The following is a 26,364-nucleotide window of genomic DNA, read 5'->3' as shown; positions in this document are numbered from 1 at the left end:
TACCAGAATTCAACTCAGGTACAGTTTTTAATTCGACGTGTTTTTTTTTTTTTTTTTTTATGTTTTAAATAAAAACAAAATACTTAAATAAAACTTATATAAAAATAAAGAAACTTTATAAAACTTAAATATTTAACAAAATCTTAAAAATACTTATATTTTTGTTTTCTTTTTATATTTTCGAATATTTAAAACGTATTTTTATAAAAACGAATTTTAATAAAAGTAAACTAAAAATCTTTTTTTTTTTATATTAGCGTTGCGCTTCCGGCTTTTAAGCGATTCCCCGGCAGCGGCACCAAAAATACTTGATGTGTGCAGCGGGGTGTACGAAATACTATTATATTTTAGCAGGAAATACTATTAAATACGATACAATTTTACACAAGATATTTATTTATTTAGAGAATGAATATACTTAAACCTTGCTACAACACTTATAGGCAGTGTACCTAATCGTACAGTAGTGTAGTTTTTAGTAAGTCCGGTTCGTTCTACAGGGAAAATCTTTAAACAAAGCTTAACGCTATATTAGTTTACTTTTGTAAAAATACAAATATATATATAAGTAATATTATTATTATAAAGGGGGGTTTTTACCGTTTAATGACCGGTTTGTCGATTTTAAAACTTTAGTCGCAGTTAAAACCAAATGTAAAATATTAAAAATAAATACAAGATTTAAATTAAAGCGTAAAGTAAATAACGATAATGAAATTGCGAATAATAAAAGTGCGATAAAATAAACTTGCGATAATTAAAAAGTACGATAATTAAAAGTGCAATTAAATACAATAACAATAAAAATGCGATAATTAGAAGTGCAATTAAATATAAAATAAAGGAAATTAAATATGAAATAAAAGAATTATGCTTATTTAAACTTCCGTAATCATGATGTTTGACGTGTTGATTTTAGTTTTATGCACATGGGTTAATTGTCCTTTGTCCTGGATTATTTAATATGTCCGTCTGGTTTTTGTCCATAACAGTCCATCAGTCATAAATATAAAGTGCGAGTGTCCTCGTCAAATTATTCTTATACCCGAAGTTAAATATTTCAACTAATTGGGGACTTAAACTGTAACAAGATTTTAATACTTTGTTTAATAATTACACCAGGATGTCGACTGAGTGTAACCCAAGGTTTTAATATTTTGTTATCAATTATACCAAGTGTCCTTGTACATAATTTCACCCATGTTTTAATTATTCTAGTGGCTATTAATCCATTCCCGTGTCCGGTTAAATGAACGATTATTCGTACATATAAATACCCCGCCCATCGTGTCCGATCGAGTGTATATGGTAATTTATAGGGACGCCCAATTGTAAATCTTTATATTAACATTAACAAACTATCATTTAGTTAAACAAATATAAAGCCCATTAATAGCCCATAGTCTAATTTCCACAAGTGTCGTTCTTTTGTCCAAACCCCAATTATGGTACAAAGCCCAATTACCCAATTTTAGTAATTAGCCCAACATCATGATTACTTCGGATTAAATAAGCATAATAATAACTTAGCTACGAGACATTAAATTAAAAAGGTTGAACATAACTTACAATGATTAAAAATAGCGTAGCGTTACACGGACATAATTTCGACTTACACCCTTACAATATTCGCTAACATACCCTTATTATTAGGATTAAAATTAAAATTAAAATTAAAATTAAAATATAAATATAAATATTTACGTATAGATATAGAGAGGATGGATATATATGTTGGTTTTTGCGATCAGAATTCGTTTGCTTTTATAGGGAGTTTCAGAATTTGGGGCTCCGCGACTTGCGGCATTTTTTTGCCTTCAAACTCCGCGAGTCGCGGAGTTTGAAATTACAGCTCACCAACTTTGGAGTCTTTCTTGCCGACGGATTTTTATTATTTATATAATATATAAATAATTATAAGAATTATTTAAATATTATATTATATTTATGTGCATAGTTGACTTGTAATTTTTAGTCCGTTGCGTCGAGCGTTGAGAGTTGACTCATGTCCCGGTTCCGGATTTTCGAACGTCCTTGCGTACAATTTAATATCTTGTACTTTGTATTTTGAATCTTGTACTCTTGTAATTTCGAGACGTTTCTTATCAATAATTGGAATCTCTTTGATTGTATTTTGTACTTTTGAGCTTTTTGGTCGTTTGCGTCTTCAATTCGTCGAATCTGTCTTTTGTCTTCACCTTTTATTATTTAAACGAATATCACTTTTAAATAGAACAATTGCAACTAAAAGCTTGTCTTTCTTGAGGAATAATGCTATGAAATATATGTACGTTTTTAGCATTATCATTTATACTCCTCTTTATATTTAGAAGCTGTGTTATTGTTTTCTCTTCTTGACCTTAAGGTAAGCGGATAATGGTCCGGAATTCGTAGGTATGAATTTCGGAATGAACATAGTTAATGTTCTAAGAAAGAAATTGTAATAACACGATCTTGATTTGTCAAATTACCAGAATTTTCTGAAAAGACCGAATCATCAAGAAATATATTTTCTTGATATATTTAGAGAGTATATAGAATGAAAGAGTTATGTAACATGGTTCATGATGAGGGTGGGATCTGTGAACCTTCATCACGTTCCATTAGAAACTCAGCATGACTTACTGTAATATAATTACGTTGGCTTGACGTTATTATATTATACTAATTCATGCTTCAGTTCCCAACACTACTTCAAAACATTCATATTTTAAACTTGAATTTTTCAGAATTTAGAAACTAACACAGTTTCTTTTATGATGTAACACAAATAGCGTGAAGGAATGAATAATTTCAGATAGTCACAAAATTAGCCTCAGAAATATTGAGGATATTTAAAATGAAAGATACGATAATATCTTAGAATATTCAAGATAAGATGATGATGAAGAATATTATCCGTAAGGGTTTTAGAGTAAGGAGTAAGGTATTCGTTAATGGCTTCGGCAGATACTGAATCATTTGGATTCTTTGAAGGCAGGTTCAGTCTTTGTGATTTATCCACAGCCTCCTTCATACTTTACCCAATCCGTTTTTCACCCAATCCGTTTTTCAGTTCCAAACCTTCTCTTTTTCTCAGCTTTACCACCATACTATTCCTGATCATCAAACTTTTGACTGTTAAGGCCGTTTACAGTTTTTGCTGCTTCATCAGCATTGTTCCAAAATTCAGAGAACTATTTTCACATTTTGGGGTGTTTTTCAGAAACTTCACATTCAAAGTAAGTAAGTCTAGGAGATAGACATTATATGTATATATATAACTGTTGGCGTAGAATTGCTGCGAGATTCAAAATACTGATTGCTAATTCTCGGTAATTGGTATAGCAATTCTTGTTACAAGATGCGAATGAGTACACGATAGAGTTTCGATGAGTATAAGGATTTTTCGGAAGATCATGGATAAATGAAGTTGTTGGTAAATTTACTGCTAATGTGGTGGAACATGAAAGGTTCCCCGGTAACAAAACCGTATATGCCAAAGTTACCGGTCTGAAAGGTCGTCATTGACTGGTTGAATGGTTGATAATACTGGATACTTTGAAAAGGAATTGCAAGATTATTTTCGGTAAAAACAACGCTAAAGGATCTTGCACGGTTTTGAAGTCAAAGTATAGCTTTGAAAGATGTAGAGATCTAGGAATGATGTCACCGGTTCAGAGTTATGAATTGGATTCTGATCCGTCAATATCAGAATGTGTAATTGAATTTGTATGAGATGATTGTGTATCATTGTGAGCATGATTAATAGATTTGTGAATCAAAGTTGAAGAATGTACAATCTAACATATTAATTGTGAACTTATATATTTCCCGAGTATTACCTACCCGTTAAAGATTTCACAATTAATATTTTGTACAAAAGAATTTTCATTACAGTCTTTATGAAAATATATGTATGTATATTTTCTTCATATGTAATACTGATTTAATGAGTTAATATCATATTATGCTCATTTGATTTTTGGCTTGAATTAGAAATGAATAATCTCTAAAACATTAGAGATTGCATAATCTTCGCGGAGTATTTCACTAATGAAATCAATATTCTTATTGATATTCCTCGATAAAGGATGTTGGTATTCGTGGGATTCTTGCTAACTTCGCAAGGTGCAAATGATGTTTTCTAGAAAGTTTCGAGTGCATCGAAGATGAAAGTGTAAAATCAACCATGTTATTGAATAATACACCTGGTTTATTATGAAACGAAATTCATTGAATTGAAACAAAGATTGTAGTTAACGAAGGTTGTACATCATAGCATATTAGTAATATGAATTAACCGAGTAGTTAAGTTCCTTACATAATAGCTTAGTACAGAAAGATTTATTAGGGTTTAAAATTTATATATATAAGATATACATATAAATTCTTCGGAGGGAATGAGTTATTATTTCATAACTCGTTGATTCAATATACGCGTTATTGATTCGTAATGATGTCCACGGTAATTCTTGAACTGGCGGAGCTTGTGATGTTAGAGGTGCTGACGATTCTAATGATGTTGACAACACTGACTGTGTTGGTGAGGCTAAGGATATTGTTGATGTTGTGATATAACAAGTCTAGCTTGTAAATCATACATTATTCTGATCAAGGTTTCTACTCTATCTGATTTATAGTTAAGGCTAGAATAGATAATCTCTAAACTTTAGAAATTACATAATCGCCGTAGAATGTTTCTCCTATGAAGTTATGAATCCATACTTCATTGTTTATTGTTGTTGATACTCCTTGGTATCTATGGTGCGTATGATGTTGATGTTCGAGGTACAGATCGTGATGTTGAGGCGTGTGATGTGGATGTTGTTGGTGGTGGTAATGGTACTGTTGGTGTTGTTGTCAGTGGTACTAGTGCTGTTGGTGCTGAGGATGGTGATGTTACTGGTGTTGGTGATACTGCTGGTGTTTGTAAATTGTGTACCGTGCTCTCTAAAGTTAACACTCGAGCTCGAAGTTCTTTAACTTCTTATACTAACCCTGGTTGGTTATCGGTGTGAGGTAGAGGTCGGATATCTTTTCCAGTTCCGTTAATGGTAGCTTCAAGATGAAAAATTCTCGCAAAAAGAGTATAAACGGTGTTACGAACAGGTTCACCGGTAAGCGGATCGAGTACTCCGACGTTAGGCGGTAAGTTCGGCTCATGGTATGGAGTACCTTCTTCATTTCTCCATAGAGTAAGTATTTCGCGAACCCATCCCCATTTTCTAAAGAAATCACGGTAGTTGATCGGTCGGTGCGGTCCCGTCACGCTGTCTTCGGAGTTGGAGGGACTTGGTCTATTCGAGGAGGCCATCTTACGTGTTCGCAGAAAGTTATGAAATGATTCTTGGTATGAATTGAGGGTTGAAAACTGGATGATATCTCCGTCTTCTCGTATACGTATATATATAGTAAAAAGATTCCGTAATTTACGGAGGGAAATTCGAAAAACGCCAAATAAGATTCACTGTAGTAGATATGATAGGATATGATTTGTCTATTCACCGTGTATGCAATAAATGCAAAAACACGTGTCAAGACGTAAGATTAATAAACAGGTAATTTCCGACAAGAAATGATAAGCAAAACTATTGACATGCAGACACGGTCGAAGTCCAGACTTACGAATGCATCCTAACATCTATCAGTTAGACACATTAATGCAAGACCTGATTCGCTAAGACCAACGCTCTGATACCAACTGTGACGATCGCTCCAAATCCATATGGACGAACACGTCATTCATTGATTACATTGCGAGGTATTTGACCTCTATATGATACGTTTTGTAAACATTGCATTCTTTTGAAAAGGCACACCATAAATGTATATTTAAATCAAAGGTTTTCGACATTTGATGATTCCTACATATAGAAAATCATCGTATATAATAGTTTACAATAGTGCTTTCGTTGACAATGCAGTCAAAATAAGGTACATGGTGATGAATTGGTGAATGCAACGTTTTCTTGAAAAATATGCCATGTAAGACTCCATGCACATAGCTTGTCTATCATATAAGCAAACAGCGGAAGACTTCTAGGGAACCTGAGAATAAACATGCTAACAAGTGTCAACACAAAGGTTGGTGAGTTCATAGTTTGTATGTTTCGCATAATCTGTATATAAAGATGGATCACAAGATCTCAGTTGTTTCATCCAGAAACGTTTATCAAAATATTCTACAAGAATGAGCACCCTGGTAACCAAGCCTTAACGTCTATAATAAGTACCCCTCGTTTAACATGCAACCAACATGTACAATACACGCAATCCAACGTGTACTAACTTCAAATAGCATACGTCTGTTTTATAGTTCAGGCTAGAGTTTCTTTCTATACCTGGAACAGACGGGGATGTCAAACCCTATGGATCCATATACTACTACTTACGCCCACCAGTTCTTATAACTGGCAGTTAACAGTTACCAAAGCTAAGAGATTTTCGGTTCAAACTCAGTGTAGAATTAAGTATGTACTTGTATCCATTGCGTTTAAAATAAAGTGCATGTATTCTCAGCCCAAAAATGTATAGAGAAAAAGGGATCGTATGAAACTCACCTTAGCAGCATATAAAGTCGTTCACCAAAATGTGATCGAAACACGGAATATCAAATAACCGTAGTCCTCAACCTAGAGAACATATGTTGGTCAATATATGTCTATCAAGCTAGATCAGGTCATAGTGTATCACAATCCTAATGCTCGAGATCGACAAACAAAAGTTATCCAAAGTCGTTTCAAAAAGTCAATTTTGGTAATAGTTCAACAAAACGAGACGTGCCTTATATAATAATTCATTTACCTGACTAGTAGTATTCAAAAATTCAATTTATCAATCTCATAAACAGGTTGTTTAAATCTTAATTGCGGTTTCAAAAGCAATTCCAATTATTATTAATCATAATTCAGTTGATCATAACTTTTAATCCGTTCATCGAAACTATTCGATATCTAAATGAAAAGTTATTGATTTTTCGCTAGCTTTTCAAAAACATGTATATCATATACCTTTTACTAGTAATATATGTATTTAATTCGTGATTCATTAAAAACTGTTTAACGACGAAATTTAGCATACAAGCATATATAAATATATATATACTCGAGCACTAGACATGGATACACAATTAATATATAAAAGATAAAATATGAGTGCTTACGTATCAATATTGAGATTCAATATTGTAGGAAAGTACGTAGACGCAACAGAGATGATAAACACTAGGTTTGATTCACAAATATACCCCCGAACATTACCCATAACCTCCTTGGCAATAACCCATTATTTCCTTAGCTCTAGTTTGCTCGAAAACTCGTTTTGAAATCATTTGGACATCACTCCGTCGTAATATTTTATGTATAAATAATACTAATAATAATAATCATAAGATTATTAATAATAATAATAATAATAATAATAATAATAATAATAATAATAATAATAATAATAATAATAATAGAGAGGATAGAGAGAAAGATGGATAAATTTGCCCAGAAACCTGGACTATTTATAGAAGAATTCTGATTTCTGACCCCCATGCGATCGCATGGGTTTTGTGCCTATATGCCATGCGATCGCATGGCCCTCTGATCCAGCTCACAAACTTTTGTTTTCTTGTTTGTCGACATAATATTTAATTATATATATAATATATATAATTTATATAATTAATTATATATTATATTAAATTCATGTGCATAGTTGACTTGTAATTTTTGTCCCGATAAGTCGTACGTCGTCACTCGACTTAAGTCCCGGTTCTGGTTTTTCGAACGCATTTTCGTACGCTGAGAAAACTAGTACTTTACGTTTAGTGACTCGTACTTTTGCCAAAGTATAGTCTTAAATTATCTATAAACTTCCAGATATAACTTATGCATTTGAGTGTTTTGGTCATTTACTTCTATAAATCATCGTCTCGTTAATAAAGTATATATGTTTAATCAAAACGTTTCATATCTAGTTAACATTATAATTAATCACATTGCAAAATATGTATATATAATTTAAAATAGTTTAAATAATAGATATTATCATAACACCTAACGTTTGTGCTTTAGAATTTAATTTGATATAATTTATTTATACGTCAACGTTTATTTTAATTTCTCAAACGTTCTATAAATCTATCGAATCGAACAACCAAATGTTACTATCGTTTATCAACAAATTTTGAAATCACATATATTCAATAGTCATATATACGTTTTAAATACACAATATAAATTATTTATATATATATATAGTTCTAACAATTTACATTTATTCCGAATACCGTTAATCATGAATGATTTCTCAAATCAACATGGACTTCTCAACAGAGACCCGTAATAATATCATAATCCTTAATAGACCTAGTAAATATATTTTACTTGAATCGTTTGGCATAATCTTTTAACTCCGTAGTTAAATATATCAATCAGGTAATCAATCAAATAAGTTTAATGCACAGTATCATATACCCAACACTTAGTTACGTTTTCAGGTTATAGTATGTATATCTATTTACATATAATTGTTCGCGAATCGTTGAGAACAATCGAAGGGTAATTGAACAGTTCAAAATTTTGAGATTCAACTTCATAGACTTTGCTTATCGTGTCGGAAACGTTAAAGATTAAGTTGAAATTTGGTCAGAAATTTCCAGGGTCATCACAAATTATCAAACTCATCATCTACAAATTGAAAACGAGTTGTTCCATTAGTCTCACCATTTCTAGAGACTCTAGCCTCTTGATTATTGATCCAGCATGTATAATTCTTATGTTAGGCCTCTAACTATATTCAATCCCCTTTACAAATGTCAACGTTAAGTAAAAACATTAAAGTGGACATTAACCTTTAATTAAGGTTGTTGACCCAAATGGCCGACATCACCCTTCATATTTTACCTTTCCCACCTTATACTAATGACAATAGAAGAACAATTATATATCTATTTCAAGATTATATATAACAATTCTTGAACAGAAGAGATCCACATTCATCTTTCCTACAATTTCAGCAATAAGACTTTTTGTTACCCACTTTCAATTTGGCATCAAGTTATAAGTTACCACTATAAGTCGTAATCAAAACAATACGTGTTCGCAAAACACAATCAATAACCGCCTAGAACAATACATACAGAAAGAAAAAGAAGACAATATTTACCTTTGATAAGTCGAAAAATGGAACTTAGCAGGTACCTACATTCACAAACCGAAAATAACAACGGAAAGAACACATTACTAACTGAACCAATTAACCACTTACAAAATCAATAGAACAACGGTCGTCACCACGACCGCCGTCACCAAAACAGCAAAAACATAAACCGTCTTTAATTTCCTCGAATTATACATTTGGTGATACAATGAATCGAAAATAACTTGGAACTAATAAAGCAAAACCCTAACTTTTCAGCTTTCCCTATTCTTTATATGAGGATTTCCTCTTTCTAATTGCAACAAATCACCAGAATATGGTGTGAGCAACAAACTGAACAAAAAAAAAGAAGAAAAGGAGAAAACAATTGTTTTTTTTTTTTTTTGAAAAGCAAGATAATTTTATTGATAAGGAAATGATACAAAGAAGATTACAACATGAGCAACACTAATTTAAGCGAAACTCGAGGACCTATACTAGATATAAAGTAAGAAACTAACAAGATGTAGAATACCCTAATTTCGGAGCAATATTATCAAACTTAACATCAATCACCATTACCCTCATCATCTACTAATACATAAAAAGGATTGTTTGTTTCAATTCTATCTTTGGAATATGTCTTATTATTACCTTCACCATCAATGTCCTTCCCTTTATCTCTTTTCCTTAAAACATTATGATTTCGACTTTTCTGGGACTCCACATTCCAATCTGTTTCCTCCACAACAATATTGTCTTTAATACCATAATTATTCTTAACTGCATTTTGCTTGATACCTTTTGCTTCTGTTGACTGCCATTGACTTTTATTATTATCAAAATTCAACTTATGAAATACCCTTCCTTTCTTACCAACAACTTTAAAGCCGTCCTCAACACACTGGTTATTTAAATCAACTGTTTCACCATCATTGTTGATTTTCAAAGCGTCTTTTAACACTTGTGCAGATACTTCATCTTCTGTTTTAGGCCTAATTTTACAAGTATTAAAAGAGTGCCCAAACACTTTGCAATGAGTGCATAAAGGCGGTTTCCATTGATAAGTCACCTCAAGTTTACCCACTTTGGCTGGAAAAGAACCAATCACAGGATAGGAAAATTCGACAAAGCTAGGAAGGTCATCAGCTGCATTGACTTCAATCAAAACTCTAGCAAAACCTAGTCTTCCACTTTTACTCAAACATCTCTCTGAAGTAACTTTGTCCATCAACATAGGCCTACCAATACCACTAACAAGTTTACCTATACTTCTGCCACTCCATATGTGACGACCCAGAAATTTTCGATCAAATTTAAACTTAATCTTTATATGTTTCCGACACGATAAGCAAAGTCTGTAATGTTGAGTCTCATAAATTTTGAACTGTTTACATGGATTCATTCAACCCGTGATCAATTCCAACGATTCACGAACCAATAAATAATAAATAGAGATAACTATACATGTAAATGTAAATATATATATATATATATATATATATATATATATATATATATATATATATATATATATATATATATATATATATATATATATATATATATATATAATTTGAAGTTATAAAATATAATTTAAATATTAGAATTAAAAATGTAAAAATATGATAAAAAAAAAATATAATTTGTAGATGTGAATTTGATTGTTATATTATTATTATCATCAATATTATTATTATCATAATATTATTATAATTGGTATTATTATTAATATCTATTAGAAAATAACAGATTTTTGTTATAATAATAATAATAATAATATAGATATGGATAGTCAATTTTGGTGTATACATATAGTCAATTTTGGTACACAAAGTATGTATTTTTATATTGAGATTTTAGGCTATAAATACTCATGAATGCAAGCATTAAACTTGCACCATTTCTCACACTTACAAAGTGTTTCTTTCTTTCTCTCCATTATCATCTTTATTCTTACACTTCATTATTAGTATTCTAAATCAAGAATCAAATCACTAAAGGTAGTTATAAGCCTACTGAATTATAACATCAAGAATCAAACCACTAAAGGTAGTTATAAGCCTACTGAATTATAACACGTTATCAGCACGATAATCTTAATACTAAATATGGTTGGCTCTGCCACCAAAATGATATATGGTCGGTTATACCACCAAAATGATATATGGTCGGTTATACCACCAAAATGATATATGGTCGGTTATACCACCAGAATGATATAGGTCGGTTATACCACCTGAAAAAATATATGGTCGACACTGTCGCCAAATTTTCATTTATGTTTACTAATATTTATATTTTTGTTATATAACATTTATTTATGATTGCTTACACATGGTCGACACTGTCACCTACTTATCATTTATGTTATATTAAATTTATGTTTAATGTTTATATACTTATGAATATAAATTGACTCTAATTTATCATGATGTTTGTTTTAATTTTTGATAATAGAAAATGTCGAATCTGGAAAAGCTTAAATTTACTCCTTTAGAATCAACTGGAAACAACTACATGCCATGGGTTATAAAAGTAAAAATGCATCTTAAATCAATGGGCATTCTTGAAACCATAAATGAAAACAACACTTGTTCTGAAAAAGAACAAGCTACGGCATGTTGCTTTATTCATCAACATATTGATGAATGCTTACAAAATAATTATGTGACTGTAGAAGATCCCCATGTTTTATGGGAAGGTCTCAAAAGCAGATTCAATAATCAAAGAGAAATTTTACTTCCAGCTGCAATGGAACAATGGAGAACATTAAGGTTCCAAGACTTTAAGAAAGTAAATGAATACAGCTCAGCTCTGTATAATACATGTTCACAACTTAAATTCTGTGGACATGAAATTAGTGATGCAGACATGATGGAGAAAACTTTCTCCACAATGAATGCTGCAAACATCACAGTGCAAAGAAATTTGAGAATGCTAAAGTTCAAAACATATCCTGAACTTAATTCATATCTCTTAGTTGCAGAGCAAAATGATGAGCTATTAATGAAAAATCAGCAATCCCGTCCTACTGGTACACTTGCAATCCCTGAAGAAAATACTGCAAATAATTATAAACAGGGACAAGGACGCGGGCAAGGTCGTGGTTATAATAACCATCACCATCATCATGCCAAAAGCCATAACTATGGTAGAAACCATCCTTATGGTAATGGTAATGGTAATGGGCGTGGACGTGGTCGTGGTCGTGGCCGTGGTGGTCAAAGAAATAGTAATCTACGAAAATATAAATATCAACCACAAAACAAGCCCATTAAACAAGATGTTGAAGAAAATTCTTCTAAAAATTCTGAAGAATCTTGCTACAGATGTGGTAGAATGGGCCACTGGGCTAATACTTGCCGAACATCTAAACATCTTGTTAAGATGTATCAGGATTCGCTGAAAGGTAAAGAAAAGGAAGTAAATTTTGTGGATAATATTGATCCAACAGTCACTGAGAAACCATCTGATTTATATGAAGATTTCTTGAATGTTTAAGTTGTGTGTCTTTTGAAAAATAAACGATTTAATATCGTCTGTCTTTGTCATTATGTTTGCTAAATGTTTCAGTACTATCTATTTGCGTTTAAAATATTGTGTAATATTAATGTACTCACTATTTATTTCTTATATATGAAGTTCAATATGAATTTTGCTGGAATACAACATCAATCAAGTGGTGGAGATCTCTGTATAGCAGACAGTGGAACTACACACACTATACTTAAATCCGAGAAATATTTTATTGATCTAAAACCAACGGAAGGAACTATACATACAATATCAGGACCTGCTAACTTGATAAAAGGGATAGGAAAGGCAAATTTCATACTACCAAATGGTACAAAATTTTTAATAAATGATGCCTTATTTTCTCCCAAGTCAAGCAGAAATTTATTGAGTTTCTCCGACATATACCTTAACGGGTATGATTATCAGTCGGTGACAACAGAAAATGAGAAATATTTAAGTATCACTGACAAGAGTCATGTGGTTGAAAAACTGCCAAGACTTAGTTCTGGATTACATTATACACATATAAATGTACCAGAAATACATATGGTAGTTAACGAAAAATATATTGATCCTGGTGTATTCAGTTTATGGCATAACAGATTAGGCCATCCAGGATCAACAATGATGAAAAGGATTATTGAATGTACTCATGGACATCCACTAAAGGATAGAAAAATCCATCATGATACAATGGTTCCATGTACATCTTGCTCTCTTGGAAAATTGATAACTAGACCCTCACCACTTAAGGTTGAGAAAGAATCACCAATGTTTCTTGAAAGAATTCAAGGTGATATATGTGGACCAATTCATCCACCATGTGGACCATTTAGATATTTCATGGTTCTAATAGACGCATCTAGCAGATGGTCTCATGTTTGTCTGTTATCAAGCCGTAATGTGGCATTTGCAAAATTTCTTGCCCAAATTATTAAATTGAGAGCTCATTTTCCTGATTACACCATTAAAAGGGTGAGACTTGATAATGCTGGTGAATTTACATCTCAAGCATTTAATGACTATTGCATGTCTATAGGAATTGTTGTTGAACATTCTGTTGCTCATGTGCATACACAAAATGGTTTAGCCGAGTCATTGATTAAACGTTTACAGTTAATCGCTAGACCATTGATAATGAGAACAAAACTCCCTGTATCTATATGGGGTCATGCAATTTTACATGCTGCTGCATTGATTCGCATCAGACCAAGTGCAAGTCATAAATATTCCCCCCTACAACTTGCTTTTGGTCAAGAGCCAAATATTTCCCATCTTAGAACATTTGGTTGTGCAGTGTATGTTCCAATTGCGACACCACAACGTACAAAAATGGGTCCTCAAAGGAGGTTGGGAATATATGTTGGATATGAAACATCTTCAATATTAAGGTATATTGAACCTATGACAGGTGACGTTTTTACAGCACGTTTTGCTGATTGTCATTTTAATGAAACATTGTTCCCTAGATTAGGGGGAGAAATGAAAAATAAAGAAAATGATGTTTCATGGTGTGAACCTCAATTAAAGTATCTTGATCCTCGCACAAAAGAATGCGAGACAGAAGTTCAAAAGATAATGCATATACAAGAACTTGCAAATCAATTGCCTGATGCATTTACAGATACAAAAACAGTGACAAAATCATATATACCAGCAGTAAATACTCCAGCTCGAATTGAAATTCCAAAAGCTGGCAATAACGTCACTCATGAATCTTTGCCACGTCAGAAACGTGGAAGACCAATCGGTTCAAAGGATAAAAATCCTCGAAAAAGAAAATCAGCTGATAATGAAGTAAAAGAAAGTGTTCAAGAAGAACCACAAATCAGTACTCCTACTGCAGAGGAGATTGATGATGTCAATACAGAAATTGCAATCAATTATGCATATTCAAAAATATTATGGAACCGAAATGAAATGAAAAATCTTGATGAGAAATTTTCATTTAATGTTGCATATGACATCATGAATAATGATGATGATCCAGAACCAACATCTATGGTTGAATGTCAAAATAGACATGATTGGGCTCAATGGAAAGAAGCAATACGAGCTGAATTAGAATCACTCAATAAAAGAAAAGTTTTCGGATCCATCATTCTCACTCCTAAAGATGTGAAACCTGTAGGATACAGATGGATTTTTGTCCGAAAAAGAAATGAGAAAAATGAAGTTACAAGGTATAAAGCTAGACTTGTAGCTCAAGGTTTTTCTCAAAGACCGGGAATTGATTATGAAGAAACTTATTCCCCTGTTATGGATGCAATTACTTTCAGGTACTTAATCAGTCTGGCAGTTTCTAAAAATTTAGAAATGCATCTCATGGATGTTGTGACTGCTTACCTATATGGATCACTTGATAGTGATATATATATGAAGATACCTGAAGGATTTAAGGTACCAGAAGCATCAAATGCAAAACCCAAAGAAATGTATTCGATTAAATTACAAAGATCTTTATATGGGTTAAAACAATCGGGACGTATGTGGTATAACCGATTAAGTGATTACTTGATAAGCAAAGGGTATACAAATAATCTTACTTGCCCTTGTGTTTTCATTAAGAAAACAACATCCGGATATGTGATCATAGCTGTTTATGTTGATGATCTTAACATCATAGGTACAAATAAAGAGATCCATGAAGCCATTCAACTTCTAAAGAAAGAATTTGAAATGAAAGATCTCGGAAAAACCAAGTATTGCCTTGGTTTACAAATTGAGCATATGCCTAATGGTTTACTTGTACATCAAACAACATATACTGAAAAGATTTTGAAACGTTTCAATATGGACAAGGCAAAACCATTAAGTACTCCTATGGTTGTTAGATCACTCAATGTTGAAGCTGATCCATTTCGTCCATGTGAAGATCAAGAAGACATTCTTGGACCAGAAGTACCATATCTTAGTGCAATTGGAGCTCTTATGTATCTTACAAATTGTACAAGACCTGACATTTCTTTTGCAGTTAATTTGTTGGCAAGGTTCAGCTCTGCTCCTACCAAAAGACACTGGAATGGGATCAAACACATATTTCGATACCTTCGAGGAACTACTGATTTAGGATTATTTTATTCTAACGAATCAAAACAAGATTTGGTTGGTTATGCAGATGCAGGTTATTTATCTGATCCACATAAAGCTAAATCTCAAACTGGATATGTATTCCTAAATGGAGGTACTGCAATATCATGGCGTTCTCAAAAACAAACACTTGTTGCTACATCGTCAAATCATGCCGAAGTGATTGCATTACATGAAGCTACTCGAGAATGTTTTTGGTTGAGATCAATGACACAACTCATTACTGATTCTTGTGGACTAGAACGCGATAAAAGTCCAACAACTATCTATGAAGATAATGCAGCTTGCATAGCACAGATGAAAGAAGGGTATATCAAAAGTGACCGAACAAAACACATACCACCTAGATTCTTCTCATACACTCAAAATCTCATTAAGGACAACCAGATTGAAATGAGATATGTGCAATCTAGCAAAAACTCTGCTGATCTTTTCACGAAAGCACTTCCAACTGCTATTTTCAGAACACACGTTCATAACATTGGCATGAGACATGTTCAAAAGATGTAACAGCTGAAGCGATGTCTACTTGAGGGGGAGTCAACTCCATGCTGCACTCTTTTTCCCTTAGCTAAAGTTTTTTCCCACTGGGTTTTCTTTAGCAAGGTTTTTAACGAGGCAGTAATTTATAGTTGATCTTCAACAAAATAAAATTGCTATCCAAGGGGGAGTGTTATAATAATAATAATAATAATAATATAGATATGGATAGTCAATTTTGGTGTATACATATAGTCAATTTTGGTACACAAAGTATGTATTTTTATATTGAGATTTTAGGCTATAAATACTCATGAATGCAAGCATTAAACTTGCACCATTTCTCACACTTACAAAGTGTTTCTTTCTTTCTCTCCATTATCATCTTTATTCTTACACTTCATTATTAGTATTCTAAATCAAGAATCAAATCACTAAAGGTAGTTATAAGCCTACTGAATTATAACATCAAGAATCAAACCACTAAAGGTAGTTATAAGCCTACTGAATTATAACAATTTTATTGTTATTAACATGACCAACATCATTTTTATTAGTATTAGAATCATTATTATTTATTTATTATTATTAATATTATTATTATTATTATTATTAATTATTAATAATACATTTATTAGTATTTTTTTTATATAAATTAAAGAAAAACGTACCAGTTGGTTTCTTGTGCCTATCAACTGTATTTAATTAGAGGTTCGTACCAATCACGATTAGAAAGCCTCCAAATTCAGTTACATATCTGTATCATCTTTATTTTATTTTGGTTTTTATATTTGTCTCTTCCTTCTGAGCGAATTTACTGTCCAACACTTCCAATCTATATAGCAAATTCTCAATTCAGGATATTAAACAATTCACTAGACTTTCCATAACCAATATCAATTTCAATTAAAACAAATTGTGGAATTAAAACAGAAAATTTGGGGAAAAACCAGTCGGTCTCCTATACACCCAACTTTTTGCCTATAATTCGAATACGAATCGATTTTCAAAATTGAACAATGAAGTTTTGTTAGCAATCATGTGTTAAAACTTCCTGCAGAAATTCGAGTCTCAATTCCTCAAACTGATTTCGAAATTTCGAAGTCAAAGTTTTTGTGATAAAAAGTCAACTTTTGTTCTTCAAGCAAATTTGAAATTTCTGTTATGTTTCAAGTACAATTGATGAATTAGAAAGATTAAAGAAAATGTTTAGCAACTATTTCGTGTTATAAACTTTGTCCAAATCATTCTCAATTACAAAAATCAATTTTTTTTTCTAAAAAGGCCTACGAAGAACAGCTCAGGCTGTGTTTTTTTTTATTTTTTTATTTTTTTTTCTTTCTAATAAAACAAACATGGATGTTGTTTGTTTATAACTAAATCGAAGTATCAAAAATCGCTGCTGTAATGGTTTGAAAATGGCCTTGGTCGATTAAAGTTTTATAGAGAAGAAGATGAGAGAAGAACTAGGCAGTAATAGTTATAATTAAATGTGTTGGGATTTATTTCAGAAAAACATATTAGAGCAGATGGTTTGGGTGCATGTTAGGGGAACGGGAGGTTGCAAGTTCAAATCCCTGCTGTGCCATTTTTTTTAGAAAAAGAACCATAATCCGTCGTTGGGCCATAATTCGTTGTTGGGCCGAAATATGTTGTTGATGGATTTTCAATTTGGGCCGAATTATAGAGAACGGGTTATAAAGATATGAGTGGGCTGTTAAAATAGAAAAACAGGGTTAGAGAAATGGTTTAGTGGTGTTGGCCTGGAACGAGAGGTCTTGGGTTCGAGTCCGGTCCAAGGTGTTTTCTTTTTAAAAGAGTTCTTGAGGTAGTTCTCTATTTTAAAAATTATTATTATTACTCTTATTATCATTAGATGTTAATATTATTAGTATTGTTAGGATTATAATTAGTATTATGATGAAAATAATAAAAGTTACTATCATTTTTATTAAAATTAGTATTTGTATCATTTTAGAAATTATTATTATTTTTAATAAAAATATTACTATTAAGATTACCATAAGTAATAAGGTTGTAACAATTATTATTATAAAATACTATGTATTAACATCAAAAAGTATAATTCTCATTATTTTCATTATTAAACTATTTAATCTATTAAAAAGTACTGATATTATCACTATTATGAGTATTATTATTAAAAACTATCATTATAATTATTATCAGTATTATCTATATCAATATTATATAAAATAATTACGATTGTGAAAATAAAAGTTTTAAGAATATTATTAAGGTTATAGGTACGCTTTATTCATATTAACAAAATTTATATAAATATTCATATATAACATAGGTATTTTATTAAAAGGCTAATCAAATATAAATATTAATATAACTTTATAAATAATAAACATCTTGAATATATACACAAACTAAATAAACATAGTATATAAACTAAGATATAATATATACACTTGTTCGATTACGATTAAATATTTTATTATATATACAAATGATATAGGTTCGTGAATCCGACGCCAACCCTGCATTGTTCAATATAGTCGTATGTATTTTTACTACAAAATACATTCGGTGAGTTTTCATAGCTCCCTTTTTAAATGCTTTTGCATTATATATTTTTGGGCTGAGAATACATGCATATTTTATAACTGTTTTACGAAATAGACACAAGTACTAAAACTAATTCTACGTGGGTTTAAACCAGAAATATACCCTTAGCTTGGTAACATTAAACTACTTGTCTATGTACGGTAGGCGCGAATCCTAAAGATAGATCTATTGGGCCTGACAAACCCCATCCTGACTATGGGATGCTTTAGTACTTCGAGGTTATTTTAAACACACCTGATCTAGTGTACTTCAGAGGGTAAAACATGAACGTTAAGGCTTGTTACCGGGTGCCTACAACTTATAGAATACTTTTATACACTTGCGAGTGTACATATATTTATAAACGGAAATCTTGTGGTCTATTAATATATTGAAATGATTATTATGATAAACCTATGAACTCACCAACCTTTTGGTTGACACTTTTAAGCATGTTTATTCTCAGGTACAAATTAAGTCTTCCGCTGTGCATTTGCTCATTTTAAAGACATTACGTGGAGTCATTCCTGGCATATTTAGGAGAGTACCTCGCAATGGGACCAGATGTTGATGATTTCGTCCAGGTGGATAAGGACGGGTTGTTACACCATAGTTCAATGGGTATATTGTGAATGCAAATCCAAATTGGAACTTTTTCAGGTTCAATTTTTTCAAGCCAAACCCCAGGTTCCCACTGATTCACGAAAAAAGGAACATTATTAACTAACCATGGACCACTCTCAAGAACCTCCTTCATACCCTTTTCATTTTTAAATTTGCATAAATAAAATCATGCAGCTGTTTTGACGATTTCTTTAAGGTCATACCTCCGCCACATTCTCCTTAGATGGGCATTAACAACCCTATAATCCATATAAGTTCCAATAAAATACCCATATAATTGAAGAGAAAATGCACTACCGCCCTTCTTAACCTCCTCAGCGGTGAAAACTACTCTCTTTTGACCATTAGACATTAAAACAGGAGGAATGAACTCCATTTTTAATTCTTCTTCATCTTTGTTTTATTTTAAGAAGTCAGCAAAAGTGATGTTTGGATTTACCCATGGTCTTGGGGTTTTAGTATTTGTATTGTCTTGCCCATCACTAGTCTCTACCCCTTCCATTGTTGTAGATTTAATCCCAGAAACAACATTATCTTTATCACCACTATTATTATCCTGCGTATTCATTAATGTTACATTGCCACCCAATGTAAATTGGGAGAAATCATCAGGAACAACAATTGACTCTCTAAAACCATCATTCTTAAATAACTTAACAGCATTCTCAGCAGCAGCCACTAGGTTTACATCAACCTCATTATAACTACCATCTTTTGAACTCTTAAAGAATACAACAGGACTAGCAGAAACAGTCGGTTTAGCAACAGCAATTGTTTCACCAATAGATTTAGCAATAATATCATCGTTACTAACTACAATATCATCAATAGAATGATCAGTTACAGCAGAATTCTTACCATACCCACCTTTCTTCCTGTTACCCTTGCGTTTTTTTATTACTTCAGGGAGTATTTTTTCATTAGCATGAATAGAAGAATCACCAGCATAAGGAACAAACTGAGCACTCTTCTTTTCTTTAGACGGACCATCCCCAACATCAATCAGCTGGTTCACTTTACCCTTCCTCTTTCTAGAACTATAGGTTTTCAGAACCATCCCCTCTGAATCACCATTATCCTTCCCAGGTTGATCAATTGGCACATCTCCCTCATTCTTATTTGGCTGATCAACTTCATCTACCATCAGATTGGAACGTACGACATCATCCATAATCTGAGATGAACGATCCCCATCAGAATCAGATGAAGACACTTCTCCACTTTTAGAAGCCGCATCCGCTGTTCCACGACTAACCGATCGGTTTCGCAAAACCCTAGTAGCAGTCGCCGTTATTGTTATATCTTGGTACTTTTTCTTCTTCTTGGACACCATGATACACGATTACTCTTAAAGATAAAAATTATACTGATTATATGATATGAGATGCAGAGAATTTGGGGAAATAGAGAGAGATGACAACAAGGCGAATTTTAAAACCCTAGAACAAATGTAACTGGAGGTTGATAATTTGGCTCCAATGGCGCACAAGCCTGATGTTATGTTATTATAGGTAGGTGACTTCGGACTCTCACGTATCAAGCATCAAATTTCCATGAATACAAAGACAGGGAAAGGAACGGTATTGCAATCCTCTTTTTTCTTGTTCTACGATTAACAGTAGTAAAGCACAAATATTACAACTTAATTTTGAGGTCAAACGGTTTGGAGAAAACAATCGTTACTCACCAGAAACTCCAGGAAAGTGGGATTTGGTTCACTACTGTTCCTTACCTTTCCACCATCGCCATCGCTGTTGTGCCAGCGAAGTCGCCATCAGTTGATAATTGGGGAGGGTGATTAGGTGTGAAGAAATTTAGAAAGAGGTAGAGAGATTGATGAAAGAGGTTGAGAAATTGAGGAAAAAGTGGGTGTGATAATAGGTAAGGGGTATGTTTGCAAATTGAAATACCAGCTATCTTTGAGGATTGGGATGGAACGATCTGGAACAAATAATAGAGTAAAAAAAAAAAAATGGTAGAGTATGACAGTGAAGAGTGGGCGGTCTAGCCAATAGGATTACAAGGATGATTACGCAAATTAGTATATAGTTTAATTTATAGTTTAATTTATTTAGAAACATGCTTTCGGCTATTGACAAATTTCACAACTAATCCACGCAGTGATAAGATAATCGTATTATCTTCATAGACAGTAGAAAATCGGATTATCTAGTATTGTGAGATAGTATGATTGAACCAGACTTTCTTGTGATAGTTTGAAACCTCCACACACAACCAAATACACTTTATGATATTGTACAATACAATACTTTAAAATAAATTTAATTGTCTACGGTTAAAAATTAGTTATGTATGAATCATTATCGTTTTTAAAATTCTAATCATAACTCATCAATTCTTCAAACAGATTAATAACATTACTTTTCCCAACCTTTAAATAATTAATGATAAATGATATAATAATACTTCATTGGGGTATATTTTAAGAGTAGTGATAAATAATCACCTTTTTTTTTTTTATTACATTCATCATATCTTACAAACTGTTAAAGTTGGAAATACCAATTTTCATCTTTTACTTTGTCAAAGTTTGGTACAAGCGTGTAAAAAAAAAAAGGACCATTCGTGAAAGTTCTATCTTTAAAAGTTCAGTACTACACACTCTACACTACTCTTACCACTAACACGTGGATCCAGAAACATCGAAACCGGAAAAAAGAATGGCAGAATCAACAAAGCCGGATAAGATTGTATGCGTCACCGGCGCAAGTGGCTTCATCGGCTCTTGGCTCGTTAACCTTCTTCTCAATCGTGGTTACACAGTTAACGCTACAGTCAAAGACCTCAGTACGTACCACCTTACTCGATGCATCAAATTACCTTAGATAATTTAATTACATCTATTATATTATGTTAATGATTAATTGTTTTGATTTTAATTTGATGCAATATCAAAGTATGTGTGTTTTTGGAGGATATGAGATTGTATTGTCTACTGATAATAAGTATTGTGTAATTTGTTGCAGAAGATGAGAAGGAAACGAAGCATCTAGAAGCATTAGAAGGTGCAGAATCACGTCTGCGTCTTTTTCAAATCGATCTGCTCGATTACGACTCGATTGCTGCTGCGGTTAATGGTGCATCTGGTGTTTTTCACTTGGCTTCACCTTGTATTGTTGATCAAGTTCACGATCCTGATGTAATATTCTGTTTTTTTCCTCATAATCTATAAAAATAAGTTAAACTTATTGTGATATGTTTATTACTGTATCTATTTAGTTTAGTTTGTCTCCAAATTATTGTCCAAATGTGTGATTAATGAACTTTTTAACTAGTTGAATGATAATTTTACTCTTTTCTTTAATTTTTATGAAATGAAATTAGGGGTAAAATAAGAAAATAGAAAACTGTATTGACGTGGCCCTATTGACCTCTGACCTGGTTTATGAATGACAGAAACAACTATTGGAACCTGCACTCAAGGGAACGAATAACGTACTTACAGCAGCAAAGGAGCTTGGAGTAAAGCGTGTGGTTGTTACTTCATCTATTTCAGCCATCATACCTAGTCCTAATTGGCCTGCTGATGTCATCAAGAGTGAAGATTGTTGGGCTGATGTTGAATATTGCAAGAAAAATGAGGTTACAGGCTCTTTCGTTTGCATTTCCCATCAAAACACACACTTAGTTTGTGAAAAATCATACTCACAAGAGTTTTGCAGGCTTAACTGTTCTTAAAATGAAGTTACCTAATAATAAAATTCACAAAATAAAGTGATTATGTGGCTTATGTAGCATTATTAAAATTGTGAGAAGTATTTGCATTTATATGTGACGAAATCGGGAGGTTGGTCAACGGATCAGAATGGTAAAAGATTTGGTTGACCCGTCACACATGTTGTGAATATGGAGTAGTAAATACTGATATTCATACGATGATAGTAGCGATGATCAAATTATTTGTCAATTTTTCTTAAAGGAGTTAAATTTTGTTTTGTTTTTCAGTTTTACTGGTTTGATTAAAAATTAAAGTGCAAGTAGTCGACCCATTTTTACATATATGGGTAGGAGTTTTCCCTTATGTGCAAGGCCAACTACAGGGTAATCTTTTACAATGAAAAGCTATAGGCAGTGGCGGAACCAGAAATTTTTTTCACCGTGGGCGAACTTTTTTTAAAAACGTAGCAACTTTGTTTAGGCAAAATATAGAGGTTTTGGACAAAATATGGAGACTTTTGGGGCAAAATATGAAGACTTTTGGGCAAGAAAAATATCCACTAGGGCAAAATGAAAAATGAAAAAATCCAAAAATTTTGCATTAAAAAATACAAATCCTTTGGTGGCGGGTGCCCCTGCCTGCCCCTTAGTATTTACTCCCCTGGCTACAGGATATTTTTCTTTTTAGACCGGTAAACTTATCAAATTGGTGTAAGGACCTAACTATACTTAAGTGATAGTATACAGTTCATGACTTTTTGTAATCGAACTATTGTTTATACTTATTTTCCGTTTCTTCTGTCTCGTTTGGAACTTAATCTATCTTTTTCATTTTGTCATTTCAGTTATGGTATCCACTTTCCAAAACACTAGCCGAGAAAGCTGCATGGGATTTCGCAAAGGAAAAAGGTCTAGACGTCGTAGTAGTAAATCCCGGTACAGTAATGGGCCCCATTCTTCCTCCAACGCTAAACGCAAGCATGCTAATGATTCTTCGTCTTATCCAAGGTAACATTCAGACACATTCACGGGTCGAATATTTTATCAAAGATTTAAACTTTTTTTTTTTTGTTTTAATAATTTCAATGAATATTTGGTTTGTATTGGAACAGGGTGTACTGAAACGTACGAGAATTTCTTCATGGGTTCTGTTCATGTTAAAGATGTTGCGTTAGCTCATATATTGGTGTACGAAAACACATCTGCAACCGGGAGACATTTATGTGTTGAAGCCATTTCTCATTATGGTGATTTTGCAGCCAAAGTTGCAGAGTTATACCCTGAGTATAAGATTCCCAGGTATTTTATTAATTGTTCATTTTTTTTTTTGGGCATTACTAATTGTTCACTGTTGATAACTTTATATGAGTGATGATAAATTGATGATTAAGATTATGAAATTATTTTATTTAATAGGTTACCGAAAGAAACCCAACCGGGGTTGTTGAGATCAAAGGGTGCATCTAAGAAGCTCATGGATTTAGGTCTTCAATTCATGCCCATGGAGCAAATAATCAAGGATAGTGTTGAGAGTTTGAAGATCAAAGGCTTTATCTCTTAAATGGTATGTTTTACTAAAGTTTATTGTTAACTATCTTGAAGAATCATATTATGGTTAGAGATATAGTTGTGCTATGTAACATAACTTAATCTATCCCCTGTTTTTATGACTTGTGTGTAAGATATGCCAAAAAATGTCATATTTTCTTCCTATATGCAATTTGTTGGCAAATCGTTTTGGGTTATCAGATCACAACTTTTGATTCTCCTTGCGATTCTTGATGATCAATTTGGTTATCATATCTTAGTCATAATCGTGTATTCACTTCAGAATATGTTTAGCTGTGTTTTACATACTTACTGTGAGTAACCGAAAACTGGAATGAGTTCATTAGTAGCTATTTCACGTTTCGCTTAAAAGACATAAAATTCGTTTAAAAGAATACTAACAAAAATTCATGTATCAAACCATAATTTAGGAGATGCACATAAAAGTTAACAGTATAAAACATCTAACAATCAAACGGAAATACGTGAAAGGTATTACGATACAAAATAATCACTATGTTCAAATGGAACATACGCCAAAGTTAATACTACTTTACGATGTTAATTCGTTTGAACTCTTTCGATAACCTAGTAACACATACCGTTCCCCTTCTATTTCCACCTCCTTATCCCTACAAACAAAATAAGACCGATTACAACTAATACTTTCAAACTGTAAGAATGATGTAAAACAAAGAGCGAGACTCGAACCTTAGGGTATAATCAAGAGTAATCTGTTCATCTCCAACAGGATCGTTCATCTCTTGTACATCACTGTTAAATTCGTATATCATTTAAGAAAACGATAAATAAGTCACATTATGATCATAATAATAGTAACAAAAGAGAAAAACAAAGATTGTTTGTTACTACTTGCCTGTTACCAACCAATGACAGAGGACTATTTGTGATCGATTCGCTTTGGAATTTGTTCTTATGATCATCAGTATCAAGACTCGAAAGTAAATCTGTCAATTTATTATACAACACCTCTTCCCAATGTGTCTTTGGCTGCAAGCGATCAAAACGTTCCTGCTCCAACTAAAAGAAATAATCTTGTCTTAATTTTCTATTAGACCATGAAATAATACCTAAATCAAACAATTCATAAACAAGTAAGCGCGATCAGAAAGTAACATGATCACCTGTGTAATTAGTCCACCGATCATAAGCCCACTTAAAAGGCCCATTGAGATTGCAGTAAAATTATTTGCAGCAGTATCCAATGCAACCATAAATGCAATACCAAAACTCGGCACCACACTACATTGCAAACTATGTACCGAGTACTTTTTTTGTTAAAAAAATCAAATATATACATAAACTTACAAATACACGCAGGGTTAACAAATTAACATATATAAAATAAGGCCTGGTTTGGCTGACGGAATCCAATGAAATTTGGATTCCCGCAGTATTGCCGTATTGGAATTGAATTTCGACACGATGCATGTCTAAATACAATTCCAGTTATGCCGGAATCTTATTGGATTCCGTGAGCCAAACGTGGCCTAAGACTACTTGACATAAACTTACAAATTCTGGACATCCATTTTGGACGTTAAATTTTTCGCTATGTATAATGAGCCTGGAATGAGACATGGAAAAAGAAGCATACAAAACAACACGGGCTCTACTTCTTGAAACCGATTAAGCTGTAGACATAAGGATAAAATTTTCACGAACAAATTTACATTATTTTTCAAACCTAAATAATCATAAAATAATAAATGAAAA

General features: G+C 32.5%; 1 protein-coding gene and 1 long non-coding RNA gene across 2 annotated transcripts; one reads left to right on the top strand and one right to left on the bottom strand.

Moving 5' to 3' along the window:
• Nucleotides 1-8,760: 8,760 nt before the first annotated feature.
• Nucleotides 8,761-21,252, bottom strand: LOC139876313 (uncharacterized). The gene is made up of 3 exons (XR_011768027.1): nt 21,089-21,252; nt 9,139-9,173; nt 8,761-8,977 (listed from the first exon to the last, which is right to left on the bottom strand). It is a non-coding gene; the product is annotated as an uncharacterized lncRNA (long non-coding RNA).
• A 783-nt stretch (nt 21,253-22,035) lies between these two features.
• Nucleotides 22,036-24,811, top strand: LOC139876917 (cinnamoyl-CoA reductase 1). The gene is made up of 6 exons (XM_071864317.1): nt 22,036-22,209; nt 22,389-22,561; nt 22,819-23,004; nt 23,925-24,087; nt 24,192-24,378; nt 24,496-24,811. Exons 1-6 carry the CDS (start codon nt 22,083-22,085, stop codon nt 24,638-24,640), a joined length of 981 nt encoding a protein of 326 aa, XP_071720418.1. The 5' UTR covers nt 22,036-22,082; the 3' UTR covers nt 24,641-24,811.
• The last annotated feature ends 1,553 nt before the right edge of the window (nt 24,812-26,364 follow it).

The sequence above is a fragment of the Rutidosis leptorrhynchoides genome, chromosome 11 (assembly GCF_046630445.1).
Source record: "Rutidosis leptorrhynchoides isolate AG116_Rl617_1_P2 chromosome 11, CSIRO_AGI_Rlap_v1, whole genome shotgun sequence".
In the NCBI taxonomy this organism is placed as follows: domain Eukaryota; kingdom Viridiplantae; phylum Streptophyta; class Magnoliopsida; order Asterales; family Asteraceae; genus Rutidosis; species Rutidosis leptorrhynchoides.
The sequence above is the reverse complement of the archived record's forward strand: the minus strand, read 5'-3'. Positions and strand labels throughout refer to the sequence as shown.

Excerpts from the sequence above, each read along its gene's own strand:
- LOC139876917 (XM_071864317.1), top strand. The coding sequence starts at position 22,083 with ATGGCAGAATCAACAAAGCCGGATAAGATTGTATGCGTCACCGGCGCA. Across the intron at positions 22,562-22,818 it reads ATCAAGTTCACGATCCTGAT|AAACAACTATTGGAACCTGC; the intron begins GTAATATTCTGT and ends TATGAATGACAG. Across the intron at positions 24,379-24,495 it reads CCTGAGTATAAGATTCCCAG|GTTACCGAAAGAAACCCAAC; the intron begins GTATTTTATTAA and ends TTTATTTAATAG.